This window comes from Chiloscyllium plagiosum, unplaced genomic scaffold (genome assembly GCF_037043375.1).
Source record: "Chiloscyllium plagiosum isolate Xiang-an unplaced genomic scaffold, Cpla_swu_hap1 HiC_scaffold_1, whole genome shotgun sequence".
In the NCBI taxonomy this organism is placed as follows: domain Eukaryota; kingdom Metazoa; phylum Chordata; class Chondrichthyes; order Orectolobiformes; family Hemiscylliidae; genus Chiloscyllium; species Chiloscyllium plagiosum.
This window is the reverse complement of record NW_028270139.1, coordinates 112752222-112767358: the sequence shown is the minus strand read 5'-3', so window position 1 is coordinate 112767358 and position 15137 is coordinate 112752222. Positions and strand designations below refer to the sequence as shown.

At 40.4% G+C, this 15137-nt stretch overlaps 1 protein-coding gene across 2 annotated transcripts in view; it reads right to left on the bottom strand.

Moving 5' to 3' along the window:
* nol6 (nucleolar protein 6 (RNA-associated)) overlaps nucleotides 1-15137 on the bottom strand; it is a 127391-nt gene that overhangs the window by 23770 nt on the left and 88484 nt on the right. For both annotated transcript variants that reach the window (XM_043700311.2, XM_087989987.1), the window contains exons 19-23: nucleotides 14517-14680; nucleotides 11987-12139; nucleotides 10805-10902; nucleotides 7994-8118; nucleotides 6286-6375 (exon numbers count right to left, since the gene is read on the bottom strand). In XM_043700311.2, the coding sequence (XP_043556246.2) occupies nucleotides 6286-6375; nucleotides 7994-8118; nucleotides 10805-10902; nucleotides 11987-12139; nucleotides 14517-14680 (630 nt within the window). The remainder of the gene's footprint in view (nucleotides 1-6285; nucleotides 6376-7993; nucleotides 8119-10804; nucleotides 10903-11986; nucleotides 12140-14516; nucleotides 14681-15137) is intronic.

Sequence of the window (15137 nt, the reverse complement as noted above, 5' to 3'; positions counted from 1 at the left end):
GTCATTGCACCTGAAACATTAACTGTTTTCTCTCCACAGATGCTGCCAGACCTGTTGAATTTTTCCAGAAATTTCTGAGTTTGTTTCGGACTTAGAGGTTTTTTTTTGTTATGTTGTCTCCCTGGTTACAAGCTCAAAGATGTCACTGAATGGCTAAAGGACATTCTGAAAGGGAACAGGAAACAACCAGAGATTATGGTCCATGTCTGTACCAATGATATTGATAAACAGAGGACTACAAGCAGAATGTACACTGCTAAGAAATAAATTGAAAAGCAGGACTTCAAAAGTAATAACTAGTGAATTACTTCAAGTGCTATGTACTAGTGAGATCAGGAATAGAAGACTAAACCAGATGAATAATTACCGAGACAGATGATGATGTGGCAGGAAGAAGTCCAGGTTTCAAGACATTGGGACCGACCTAGAGAAAGAAAGGATCTTTCTACAGGCTGTACCCCAGCAAGAGCAGGACCAATATCTTCGGGTACAGCGGGGAAGTGTCTGGAGTAGAGTGACTGGGGGGGGGGGGGCAAGTCTGCGACAAGAATGAGGGAAACATGGTAGAAATGAAATATACAAAACTAGAAAGCAAAAGTAGGAGGCAGAGGAAATAAAGACTAGCTGTATATAGGGCCAATGTTTTTTAAAAAGTAAATATATTTAAAAGACAAATGTAAAAAGGTACTGTATCTGAGTGAACAGACCACTTGCAATGAAGCAGATAAACTCACAATCCAAACAGTTGTAGTTACAATATGATAGAAATTACAAAAAAATATGGCTGCAGAGTGACCAGCCTGCTCGAGCATTCAATATGATCACCCCACTGGGTGAAGAGATGTTTCCTCATCTCAGTTTGAAATAGCCTACCCCGAATCCTGAGACATATCCAAGGATATGCAATATTGAGAAAGGACAAGTAAAAAGGAAACTAATGTGGAGTGGCATTATTTGTACAGTGCATAATCAGAATAGAATCGGTGCAATAGTGAGAAGGGATATCAAAAAAATCTACATGTAGAGTCAGTATGCCTGGAGCTACGAAACAAGTGCAGAAAACATTAATGGGAGGTGTCTACAGGCCTACAGCAAGGTAGACCACAGCATTAAACAAGGAATTAGAAAAACAGGTAATTTTTAAAATTCATTTGTGGGACTTTGGTATCGCTGGCTGGGCCAGCATTAATGGTCCATCCCTTTTTGCCCTTGATGGTGAGCAGCCTTCATGAATCACTGCAGTCCACTTGCTGTGGGTTGACACACAATGCCGGTAGGAAGGGAATTCTAGGATTTTGACCCAACAACTGGATATTTCCAAGTGAGGATGGTACGAAGCTTGGAGGAGAACTTGTAGGTGATGGTGTTCCCAAGTACCTGCAACCCTTGTCCTTCTAAATGAAAGTGAAGATGCTGTCGAAGGATCTTTGATGAATTTCTGCAGTGCATCTTGTAGATAGTACACACTGCTGCTACTGAGCGCCAGTGGTGAGGGATTAAATGTTTGTAAATGTGGTGCCAATCAAGTGGGTTGCTTTGTCCTGGATGGTGTCAAGCTTCTTGAGTGTTGTTGGAGCTTCAACCATCCAGGCAAGTGGGGAGTATTCCATCACACTCCTGACTTGTGCCTTGTAAATGGTGGATAGACTTTGGGGTGTCAGGAGGGGAGTTACTCGCTGCAGTATCCCTAGACTGTGACCTGCTCGTGTCGCCACTGTATTTATACGGTGAGTCCAGTTAAAGTTCTGGTCAATGGTAACCCCAAGCATGTTGACAAATGGGGGATTCAGTGATGGTAACACCATTGAATGCCAAGGGGTGGTGTTTAGAGTGTCTCTTATTGGTGATGGTCATTGTCTGGCATTTGTGTGGTGTGAACATTAATTGCCACTTGTCAGCCCAAGCCTGGATATTGTCCAGAGCTTGTTGCATTTGAGCACAGACTAATTCAGTATCTGAAAAATCGTGAATGGTGCTGAACACTACAATCATCGGCGAACGTCCCCACAACTGACATTATGAGAGAGGGAAGTGCATTGATGAAGTAGCTGAAGATTGTTGGGCCTAGGTCACTACCCTGAAGGACTCCTGCAAAGATGTCCCGGAGCTGAGATGACTGACCCTCCACAATCACAACCATCTTCCTTTGTGCCACATCTCCTTGATGCCACACTCAGTCAAATGTGGCCTTGATGTCAAGGGCCATCACACTCACCTCACCTCTGGAATTCAGCTCTTTTGTCCATGTTTGAACCAAGGCTATAATAAAACCAGGAGCGGAGTGACCCTGACGAAACCCAAACTGGGCATCACTAAGTAGGTTCATGCTGAGCAAGTGCTGCTTGATAGCACTGTTCATGATCCCTTCTATCACTTTACTGATGATGGAGAGTAGACCAATTGGGTGGTTATTGGCGGGCTTGGATTTGTCCTGCTTTTTGAGTATAGGAAATACCTAGACAATTTTCCACATTGTTGGGTAGATGCTAGTCTTATAACTCTACTGGAAGAGCTGGCCTAAGGCAGCAGCAAGTTCTGGAGCACATGTCTTCAGCACTATTGTCAGAATGTTATCAGAGCCCATTGCCTTTGCAGTATCCAGTGCCTCCAGCACGTGGAGTGAATTGAATTGGCTAGAGATTGGTTTCTGTGATGCTGGGGACCACTGCAGGAGCCAGAGATGGACCATCCACTTGGCATTTCTGACTAAAGATTGTTGCGAATGCATCAGCCTTATGTTTTGCATTGATGTGCTGCGCTCCTCCATCATTGAGTATGAGGATGTTACAGTAATAAGGATGTTACAGTAATCACGACTGACTCCAATTGTATATAGACTGCGCAAACCACATCAACTATAATTCCAGGGCAGATGAATTAATCGTAGAATCCCTACATGTGGAAACAGGTCACACCAACCCTCCAAAGAGCTTCCCACGCAGACACATTCTTCCTACCCTTTCCCTGTAATCCTGCATTTCCTAATGCACCTAACCTACACATCCCTGAACACCACTATGGGCAATTTAGCATGGCCAGTCCATCTAATTTGCACATCTTTGGACTGGGGGAGGAAACCTGAGAGCCCAGCAGAAAACCACGCAGACACAGGGAAAACTTTCAAACTCCAGAAAGAAAGTTGCTTGAGGTTGGAATCAAACCCGGGTCCTTGGTGCTGAGTGGCAGCAGTGCTAACTACTGAGCCAACGTGTCACCCCTTCTTGGAATTCTTGGAAGTGTGCACAAAAAGGTGTTTTACATTGAGGAACCAACGAAGGAACAGAGTGTCCTTGATTTAATATTGTGCAATTAGAAGGGGTTTAGTTAATAATTTTGACGTATGGGGTCTGTTGCGAAATATGAACAGAATATGATAAAATTCCCCATTGAGATGGAACGAATTTTCCAATCTGAAACCAGAGTCTTAAATTTACACAAAAGGAAACTACGAAGGTGTGGTAAAAAGATAAAGTCGCCATCGTCTTACCAGACCATAGGACTGCTCTCTCATTCGAGAGAGACAACTGGTGGTGTTTTAACCGGAGGATCACACCTCAGGAGAGGGGAGAGGTTGAGAAGGACAGTCCTTCACAGTAGCCTCAGCTGATGTGGGAACTGAACCCATGTTGTTGGCCTCCCTCTGCAAAGCAAACCAGTGTCCAGCCAATTGATCTAACTGACTCTACGTGAAAGTATGTAGAGTGAGTAGACTACTATAGATTGGTAACTGGTGTGTCCCATTGGAAATTGTAATCAACTTAGCCACGGTCAACATCCTGACTCTTTTTGGTTAGCTTTTAAAACAATTTTTGTTTTAAAGACAGACAGCTTAAGCACAAAAATATGTCAAAGCTGGACCAAGCTGTACATTACGATAATAATATGAAACAAAAAACCGTGGATGCTAGAGATTGAAGCAAGCATAGGGAGGCAACGGCCAAATGGTATTATCACTAGACTATTAATCCAGAAACTCAGCTAATAGTATCCATCTTAATAGATGGTGGAATTTGAATTCAATAAAATAAACCTGGAATTAAAAATCTACTGATGACCAAGAAACCATTGCTGATTGTTGGAAAAACCCATATGGACAACTAGTGTCCTTCAGGCCACCTTTGGAATATTGCATGCAATTTTTGTCTCCTTCCTATCAGAAGGATGTTAGGAAACCTGAAAGAGTTCAGAAAAGATTTATAAGGATGTTGTCATGGTTGGAGGATTTCAGTTATAGGGAGAGGCTGCATACACTGGGGCTGTTTTCCCTGGAGTGTCAGAGGCTAAACCTTATAGAGGTTTATAAAATCATGAGGGACATGAATAGGATAAATAGACAAAATCTTTTCCTGGGGTGGAGGAGGCCAGAACTAGAGGACATAGGTTGAGGGTGAAAGGGGAAAGATATAAAAAGGGATCTAAGAGGCAACTTTTTTACGCAGAGGGTTACACGTGTATAGAATGAGGTGTCAGAGGAACTAGTGGAGGCTGGTACAATTGCAGCATTTAAAAGGCATCTGGATGAGTATATGGTTAGGAAGGGTTGAGAGGGATCTGGGCCAAGTGCTAGAAAATGGGACTAGATTTATTTAGGATATCTAGTCAGCATGGACGGGTTGGACTGAAGGGTCTGTTTCCATGCTATACATCTCTATGATTCTAACCTGGTGAAACTACAACACCATAGTGTGCGCCCATGCCAATCAACAATTACAGATCTGTGTGTGCTTTGAGTGAATTGACCACAATAGCTCGACCTTCAGAACTGCCCCTGTGACAATCTATTCAAGAATAACCCATTGACCAAATATTTTATTTTCAGAAATCCAATCTCTGTAGTAAAGTCTTTTTACTTTTTCCCTGAAGAGAAAGTGACAAAGTGTGGTTATGCGTGTATTAGTGTGCATGCATGAATTGGATATTTTAAGGCTAAGTATTATACTTCCATTATACCACATTAATCAATTATTGCATATTTGTTGAAAATGTAATTGTACTCGATAATTGTGACCTGTGGAGTCGTACAAGTAATCCAGCCTTGGTGGTAGCATTATTACAAAGGGTCTTGGTGAAAATGCACCTACACTGGTGTGAACAATTACCATCTGCTTACTGAAGGATGCAGATATTGTACTTGCCTTAGACAAAGTGAAACAAAAGATTCACTTGACTAATTCCTGAGTTGTAAGAAATGTTTCCAAAAGTTAAGAATGAAAGGTAATCCCATTGAAGCAAATGAAATTCTTGAGAGATATGAGAAGGTAGATGATTGGGGGGGGGGGGGGAAAGAGGTGTTCCCATTGGTTGAAAAATCTGGTCAAAATCACAGGATACATAAAGCCACCATAGTCCTAAAGGACCATAGCACTGTCCAGAGACACAATTGGTGGTGAGTTTAACCTGAGAGTCACCACGCCCTGCGGTCTGGGAATTGAAGCTCTGTTGTTGGCACCTGTCACCACTGCAAACCAGAATAAAAAAAAATAGGGATAAAGGAAAAAAGCTGAAGACATGGAATTCTTTTAGTGGTAATTTTAGCCTTTTCAGTATTGTTACATCTATATGATACAATGGATGAAAGGATGTTTTTTTTTAAAAAGCACACTTCCCTTAATTTCCCCAAACTCAAACAACTGGAAAATTCCCAGCTACTAATGCACTTTATGCAGCACTTTTACAACTCTGAAACAGCTACTAAAATCGTATTATCAGGATCTATGTTTCCCAAAAGAACGTTCATTACCAGGGTTGCCACAATATGGAAGGGCCGGTGTAGGACTGGGGTGGACAAGGCCAGAAGTCACAACAGGTTTATTTCAAATCACAAGCTTTCACAGCATAAAGTCACTTCACCAGATGAAGGAGCAGTGCTCCAAAATGTTGAGTGTTCAAATTGGACTGTTGGACTAAAACCTGGTGTTTCATGACCTCTGACATTATCGGGTCAATTTGAAAGCTAAAAGCAAGAGGAACAAATTATAAAAAACACATTCAACAATTTCAGTACTGATGATATGCTAAAATTTTTAATACATTTGTCTCTTTCAGATACTCACTCATCCTAATATTTGTTAGCAGAATTTTGTTTTTTCTCATATGTTACAGCAGTCTCAAATTTTCCTCATTTTATTGTACCATTCACACAAACTATAGAGCAAGATTCATAAACAAACAAAAGCAAAAGATTCACAAAAGCAGATTCTAAAATTATTATGCTTTGCAATTCAAGACATCAATTAAACAATATTGCAAAAGTCATATATACCAGTTGCATCATCTAAACATTACCTTGAGATCATGGTTATCCAATGGATCCATCAGTTGTCTTTCTAGTGTTTGCAAAGATGCGCTTGCAAGTTCTACCAATCGCTGAAGAATCTGAAAAATATTATCTATCACTTTACGTATTTCATTCCAAAAAGACTGTGGAGATCCAAGGATTTGATTCATGCCCTTAGCGAATCTTCACATGTACTACAATGCGTGGTCTCCATACTTACAGGGGGATATAATACTTGCAGTGGAGGCAGTTCAGAGAAGACAGACTGGTTTGATTCTCAGGATGAAGAATGGTTGTATGAAGGAAGGATAGTTACTGTTTGCAACAAGAAAGGGCCCAATGCGTTTAAAAGAATGAGAATTATTCAATTATAAAAATAAATTCTGAGAGGACTTGACAAGGGAGATGCTGAAAGGATTTTGTGAGTGAATCTAGAACGAGGGGTTTGCAGTTTCAGAATAAAGTGCCTATCATTTAAGAGTGAGATGAAAAAGACCTTCGTTCCTCAGAAAGTCATTAATCTAAAGGTGACCCCAGAGAGTAGTGGGGGCTGGATCATTGAACATATTAAAGACTAAGTTAGATCTACATGAGAGAGTCAAGGAAAATGAAATAGAGGTCACAATCTGATCAGCCATGAACTTACTGATCAGGTTCGAGGGCTGAATGGCCTACTGCTATGTCTTTTTCTTGTTTCTTACATGGGACAAAATTAGACTTAACAAAATCTGTGTTTAATATTTTTAGCCAAAATTTTTAAGCATAATCAACTTTTGTATCTCAATCTGAACCACATTTTAAGCAAGGGTACAAAATGTCATACGCCACTGTGCAATAGTCGTCCCTTCATTTCAAGAGAATAATCAAATTGATATGGGCAGAACTCCCACACAAGTTTTTCTTCCCTTAATCACACAATTTAAATATTTTTTATTTCATTCATTCAAAGTGTTTGGATGGATTTGGAAAAGCTGGCATTTACCACCCACTCCTCACTGTCTTGGTTGCAGTCATTTGTTACAATTGAGTAGTTGCCAAACAGTTAGGAAAGCAGTTAGGAGATATTGTTGCGATGATGGTTTCACTTACAGGTAAGACCAGATTAGCACAAATGAGGATTTCCTCCATTACAGTAGTAAGCCAACAAGAATTCTGCATCAATCCAAGAGCTTTATAATCGCATTTACTGGTTACCATCTTTTCAGTTCATGATTATTTTAGACCGCATTCAAATTCTTGAACAGGCATGGTAATAACGTAACCACAGGCTATATCATCTAGTTTCAATATATTTCTCAGAATTCTGGATACTTTGTTTTAACAAATGCCCTACATGGTTTTGTTTCTCCTTTCCCATTTTTCCAATAATTTTGTTTTCTAAACCTATGTTTTCTATAACATTTTAAGTGATATATTTCTGATCCAATACCAAAGAAAGTGCCTCCTCTTAATTTGCTTTCACTACAAGAGCAATGATTGAACGAAAGTAGTAGGTGAAGAAATGTCAACTGATTGCTTTTGTCTATCAGATACATGGCTTCAAGTATTGGACATGATAAATACATGCAAAAAAAGATATTAATCAATACCATAAAACTGTGTGTAAATTAAATACAGTTTTTAAAACAATCACCATAAGTCACCAAACAACTGCATGGTTAATCTATGCAATTTATGAAACTTTCCAAGACAAAACAAAACAGTAACAATGCTCACCAGAGCAGATGGTCTTCCTTTTGTCCATATTGAACTTTTTCTGTTATTGGGTGTAGCGATAAACATTACTGGATGCTGGGTCCTTGTGGCAACAAAGTCATTCTTGATCTCAGCAAATTCACTTTCTTTAAATACAGAGAAACAAAAATCATTCTAGGTGTGGTATCATACTACTTAACATACTGTAGACAAAACCTCTTTTTAAAAGCATTTCGATTTGTAAATTTATAAGGAAAAGAATTAATGACGTGGATTCATTGGTGGATTGTGCTTGGTGTTATTTAATTTCTATTCCAATTATGTAATGCTCAAAAACAATGGGATCTGCTGCTTCCATCTCAAAAGAAACACATATATATTGCATAGAAGGAAGTAACATTTACAAATTATGTTTGCCGCAATCAGAAACTCTATAGGGAAACCGAATAAGGTAGATATTGTGACCAAGGAGTGCAATGACTTGGTCTCAGTAAACTAGCCCTGATCAACGTGCACTTGCCTTCATCTGTTACCCTGAACACTGACTGTTTTATGCTCTGTGAAAGATTCCAATCTCAGCCTGACCAAATACTTGATGTTGAGGTAACCAACAATTCACTTTCCTTTCCTTAGTGAAATCACAGAATCCCTACACTGCAGCAAGAGGCCATTCGGCTCATCGACTCTTCACATACCCTCTAAAGAGTATCCAACCCTATCTCCATAACCCCTTATTTTCCAGAGTGAAGCCAGTCCAACATTTGAGAATGGATGACTACAGACAGTGGTATTATTCCAAGGTAGTTACATTGTGTATTGGTGTACAAGCTGGACAGATCTAAACAGAGCAGTGCTCAAATCTGTACACAATACTAAAATGGCAGATGGGAGAGCCAAAGATAGATTCTACAGGAACACCTGAGTTGAAAGTGCAGGAATGAAAGAAATCCCACGAGATCCCATGACTGTGACGGGATAGGTAGAATGGAACTGGGAAGGGGAACTCCTTTGAGAAGAGGAGATGAATTAAAAGGCGATGGTGTGGTCAACAACTGCAAAGGTTTCTAACAACTGGAGAAGGATGCAAGAAAATGGGTGTCCCAGTTAGTCACACAGATTACCATTTTTGACAGGAACAGAATCATGAGAATCATGACTAATAAGCTAGCATAAGGGTTAGAAAGGGAAGCTGGGTGGTCAGACTATGAAAAGGGAACTGGATCAAAGGAGCCATAAGTGTATCTTCTTAACATGTTGTGCTTGAAGAAATGACAGAAAAATCGTAAATAAATGCTAGAAAAATGCAAATTCAGGATTTCAGCTGGCGAGGGATGTGACAGCAGCAACTGAAATGATATCGGAGACAAAAGATGCCCGTTAACTTTTCGAACCTTGCTGAAGGCGCAAGTGAAAAGCATTACGAAATAGCTAACATCAGTTCGGATTGTAGCAAACACGTCACCGAGTTACATTAGGAATAGGCTGAGAATGCACTTTCAGAAAGAGCAGACATTGCACTGCCATTGCTTGAGAAACACTTACTCATGGAACAGTAAGAAAGAATTTTTTATCTCAGAAAAGCTTGGCTGTGGAATTTTTCACGTTGAGACTTCAAAATGCATTAAGTGGAGAAGTCATAATCGTAAATGTTCAGGAGCAAAACCAACCCAACCTCGACAGAACAGTTACTGCTTTGAACAGAACAGTATAGCTTATCAAAAAACTTTGCTGAACTAAATAACAAGGGATACTTTCAGAGCTCCTAAAATGAAGGTCATATGTAACTACAGATGTATCCTCAAGGCAATGCCTTCTGGATTCACAAAGAAATACAAAACTTATCACAAAATCCGCAGAGGTATTCTGGGCAAGTCCAAACATTGAGAAAAACAGAAATTTAAGACTGCTAAAGAAAACATAATTACACAGGCTCACAACACTTTGTATGAGATATTTTACGATTGCATTATGCAGTCATACTGTACAGCAACCAAACAAGGGGACCAGGAAAATCTGTTTTATTTTGATAAATTTTGAAAATTAATGCCTTCACCTATGCTGGCTCTCCCATCTCCAGTCCTAAAATAAAACTTCTTTATAAAATGCAGGGAGCATATCACTCCATATAAATGGATTAGAGGGAAAGATAATTTCAATGTGATAGCAGCTTACCTTTGCCCAATCGAGTGGTTAAACATAAAATTCCCATTGAGGGTTTCTTAATCTGGGTCAGATCACAATTCTTTGAAATTGTAACTGAGATTACTTTACAGACTTTTGCTGCATATTTAACTCTATACTGTTCAATTCTAGTTTATGCAATCTATTGTGATTCACCTTCAGACTGTAAATAATTAAAAACAGCAAGCTATGGGTTTGAGCTATAGCGAGAGGTTGAATAGACTTGGGCTAATTTCCTTGGCGCATCTATAAGGGGTGACCTTATAGAGGTTTATAAAACCATGAGGAGCATGGATAAGGTAAATAGAGAAGGTTTTTTCCCTGGAGTGGGGGAGTCCAAAATGAGAGGACATAGGTTTAAGGTGAGAGGGGCAAGATTAAAAGGGACCTATGGGGCAACTTTTCCACACAGAAGGTGGTGCATGTAGGGAAGAGCTGCCAGATGAAGTGGTGGAGGCTGGTATAATTACAACATTTAAAAGACATATGGGGGTGGGTATATGAATAGGAAGAGTTTAGTAGGATATGGGCCAAATGCTAGCAAATGGGACTAGATTTATTTAGGATACCTGGTCGGCAAGGACTAATTGGACTGAAGGCTCGGTTTCTGTGCTGTACATCTCTATGACTTTATCAGTCATGTGTTCTCACCTTTTATATCACCATTGAGATTCACAATTAGTGGGTTATTCTTCCAATCAAATGTAGATAACAAGTTCAGAAACCGAAGGAAGCCTGTTTGTGAAGATCTATAAACGAATAGAAGGTGCAGAAGGATAACAAAAAGAAACTCAAAATTATTCAAATACATACAGAGATTAGCCACATTATTATTGTCCAGTTATTGAAGCCAAAAGAAATAGGAGCACAATTACATCATGGGGCCCCCTTGTCCTTCAATGGACAACTGATGCTCCACCTCAATTTCAGATTCCTGCCTTAATCCAGTATCTCTTGATGCATGCAATTTTTCAAAAAATATATCTGCAATAATTTAGAATTATTAGGATTTTTTTTACCTTAAGATTCACAACCCTTTGAACAAAGAAATTCAGTTTGAAATTGTGGACCACTTATCCCAAGACCATAACCTCTAATCTGTAATCTCCAGTTGGGGAAACAGCCTCAGCATCCACCCTATCACCTCCTCTGACATTGCATTCCAGGCATTTACCACCCTCCATGTAAAAAAACTTGCCTCACACATCTCCTTTAAACTTTCCCCTTTTTACCTTAAAACTATGTCCCGTAGTAAATGACATTGGGAAAAAGACACCAACTAACCATTTGATCCACACATCTCAATTTTGTAAACATCTATCAGGTTGATCCGCAGTCGCTGACATTCAGGTGAAAACAAACCAAGTTTGTTCACTCTCTCCTCATAAGTAATACTTTCTCAACCAGGCAACATCCTGACAAGCCTTTTTTGTACCTCCTCCAAAGCCTCCATATCCTTCTGGTAGAACCAGAACTGTACACAACATTTCAAATGTGGCCTAACTAAAGTTATGTATAGCTGCAGCATGAACTGTGGACCTGTGCCCTAAATCTCTGTGCATGTTAATGCTTCTAAGGGTTCTGCCATAAACTGTATACTTCCCTCCTGCATCAGACCTTCCAAAATGCATCAGCTCACATTTGTCTGAATTAAACTCCATCTGTCATTTCTCTACCTAATTTTCCAGCCTATGCCCTCTGGCAATCCTCTTCACTATCTACGGCTCCACCAAACTCCACTTAAACCTTAATGATGATTCCAGTGAATTTTAAAATGTAAAAGCACAGCTTCCCTCTCCCAATCTCTCAAAAACAATATAAATTGATGCTTACGCAGGAGGTGAATACGGTGCAGGTTGTGTGAAGAGGTAGGCTGCTAGTAGATCAATACTCTCCTCACTAATATAATTACTGAGTAACTGAGCAGAGATCCAGCGCTTAGCAAGACGACATGTTCCACTATAGGCAGAATGCTGCTGTTGAAGTCTAGGAGAGAATAAATTTAGTTCTCAATTTAAAAGGATGATCAGAAAATAAGTTTACCAGATAAAACTAATAAATAACTAATGGTGGGCAAATAAAAAACTCACCTAAGGAGGAGGCTCCACCTTCTATGATAATACAGCCCAGCACATCAGTGCAAAAAATAAGGCTGAAACATTTGCAACAATCTAGCAAGTCACTGATCCATCTGTGGCCTCCTACGGAGGTTCTCAGCATCACAGATGCCAGTTTCAGTCATTTCCATTCACTCCATGCAATATCAAGAAATGGCCAAAACACTGAACACAGCAAAAGGACAATAATACTTAAGACTGGCATACAAAAGATTGCCACATGCCTAACCAAGTCGCTACATTGCTGGCATCTACATGACATGTGGAAAATTGCCCAGGTGTGTTCTTCACTAAAAATGCAGGTTCAATCCAACATAGCCAATAAATGGCCCATCAGTCTACTCTCGATAAACTGTTACATGATGCAAAGGTTGTTGAAAATACCATCCAGCAGCAGGTGCTCAGTAATAATCTATTCACTATTCTCAATTTGGGATCTGCCAGGGACAATCAGCTTCTGAGCTGAAAATGTGTTGCTGGAAAAGCGCAGCAGGTCAGGCAGCATCCAGGGAACACGAGAATCGACGTTTCGGGCATAAGCCCTTCTTCAGGAAAGGCAATCAGCTTCTGACCTCATTAGAGCCTCGATTCAAACAAGGACAATAGAGCTCAATTCCAGAGGTGAAGTGACAAGGGCATTAGAGTTATCATGCTGATTTTAATTTCATATTCACTGGTCAAATCAGATGGGCAGGAGTTAAATGACAGACTACATTGTAGAGTTCACCAGGATTTTCTTTAGAGCAGAATATTGCACAATCTACCCAGGAATGGACAATTTAAAATGTAGTAATGTGTAATGAGGCAGGATTAACAAAATATCTCATAGTTAAGGATCTTCTGGGGGTAGCTATCACAACATGATAGAATTTGAAATTCAGTTTGAAGGAGAGCAACTTGGTTATCAAACCATTATCCGCAACTTAAATAAGGGTAATTACAGAGATAGGAAAAAAAGTGTTGCCTAAAATGGGCTGGGAAAGTCGATGAGGGGACAAATCAGTAAATGAGCACTGGCAGACTTTAAGCAGACATTTAAAAATGCTCAGCAAAAATGCACTCCGGTCAAAAAGAAGGATTTAATGAGAAGCACCTGTGACTAACATAGGTAGTCAAGGAGAATATCCAACCAAAAATAGACATACAAAGCAGCAATAATTACCCGTAAGCCAGAGATTTTGTTTTGCCAAGATTCAGTCTATATCTGGGTTTCTTACTTCTGCTTAATTCAAACTGAGCTGCCACTTATTTTGTCATTAATACTCATTCTGGTCTAATACTTTTTTTATTTACTAGAACTATTACTACTCCATTGCCTTTTGCTCTATGTCATCTCAAGTATTTGATCTCTCTTGCCCTCCGAGGAGAAAGTGAGGTCTGCAGATGCTGGAGATCAAAGTTGAAACTTTATTGCTGGAACAGCACAGCAGGTCAGGCAGCATCCAGGGAACAGGAGATTCCAGAGGTGCCACCCGGACGAACCAACCCAACCACCCTGTAGCACAGCATTTCAACTCCCCCTCCCACTCCACCGAGGATATGCAGGTCATTGGACTCATCCACCGCCAAACCACAACAACGCGACGGTCGGAGGAGGAGCGTCTTATCTTCCGACTGGGAACCCTCCAACCACAGGGGATGAACTTGGACTTCACCAGTTTCTTCATCCCCCCTCCCCCCGCCTTGTCTCAGCTGAATCCCTCCAGCCCGGCACCGCCTTCCTGACCTGCAGTCTTCTTCTTGACCTCTCCGCCTCCATCCTACTCCGACCTATCACCCTCACCTTGACCTCTTTCCACCTATCACATTTCCAATGCCCCTCCTCCAAGTCCCTCCTCCCTACCTTTTATCTTCTCCTGCTGAACACTCTCTGCTCATTCCTGAAGAAGGGCCTGTGCCCGAAACGTCGAATCTCCTGTTCCCTGGATGCTGCCTGACCTGCTGTGCTGTTCCAGCAATAAAGTTTCAACTCTCTTGCCCTCCACCATATCCCAGATCTTCCCTTCTCTTCTTCCTCCCCTTCCTCCTTTCAACAGCAGAAAGGCAGAAAACTCTCAATTCTACCTCCCTTCAGTACAGATGAATAGTCACAATGAGCTCAAGGACATCAATTTTGCTTCTCTCTCCCTACAGATGCTGGCATTTCCAGGACGCTGCCTTTTGTGTACTCTAAAATGTCAAGTTGTCTGAAGTGTCAACTCATTCAGAAATAAATTAAGCAACGTTCTTAAAGGACATGCACTTACCCATGCAGCGTGCTTGTTAAATAAGGTAGATGAATGGTTTCCAATTCTAGCTGTAAGGATTCTTCAGTATCCCGATACTTTAGCATGCCTTCTGGCGTCTGGATTTCCTTCAGAATCAAAGGCTCTCTATGATATCCCACTTGAATTTGAAATACATAACCATCCTAAGTGGAAACAGTATCAACTTTAAGTAACATGTGATGGCCGCTTTAATCCATTTTTAGTTCATCTTTCAACCCAAAACAAAAGAGCTTGTGGATTTTTGACAAATATTACATACATAGTCTCTCTTCAATCATGAAAGTGTCCAAATAAGAAGTCTGGCTTTTGACGTAACAGAGAGAGAGACTTACAGAGCACAGATCGTTGATGGTTAATTGTTTCTTCAAGGGAGGGCAAGAAGATGTAGAAGAGAGTTTTGAGCTGTTCAATAGTTAAAGTATGTCCTGTAGGGCTATAGGAGAGGAACTTAGGATTTATACAGGTTTGTTTGGGACAGCACAGAACATTTCTGCAAGGATTTGTTTGCATCCACTCAAAGGATATGGCATTTACAATGCTTATCTAATTAGTTTCAAGAAGATGGTAGTGAGCTGCCTTCTTAAGCAGCTACATTTCATA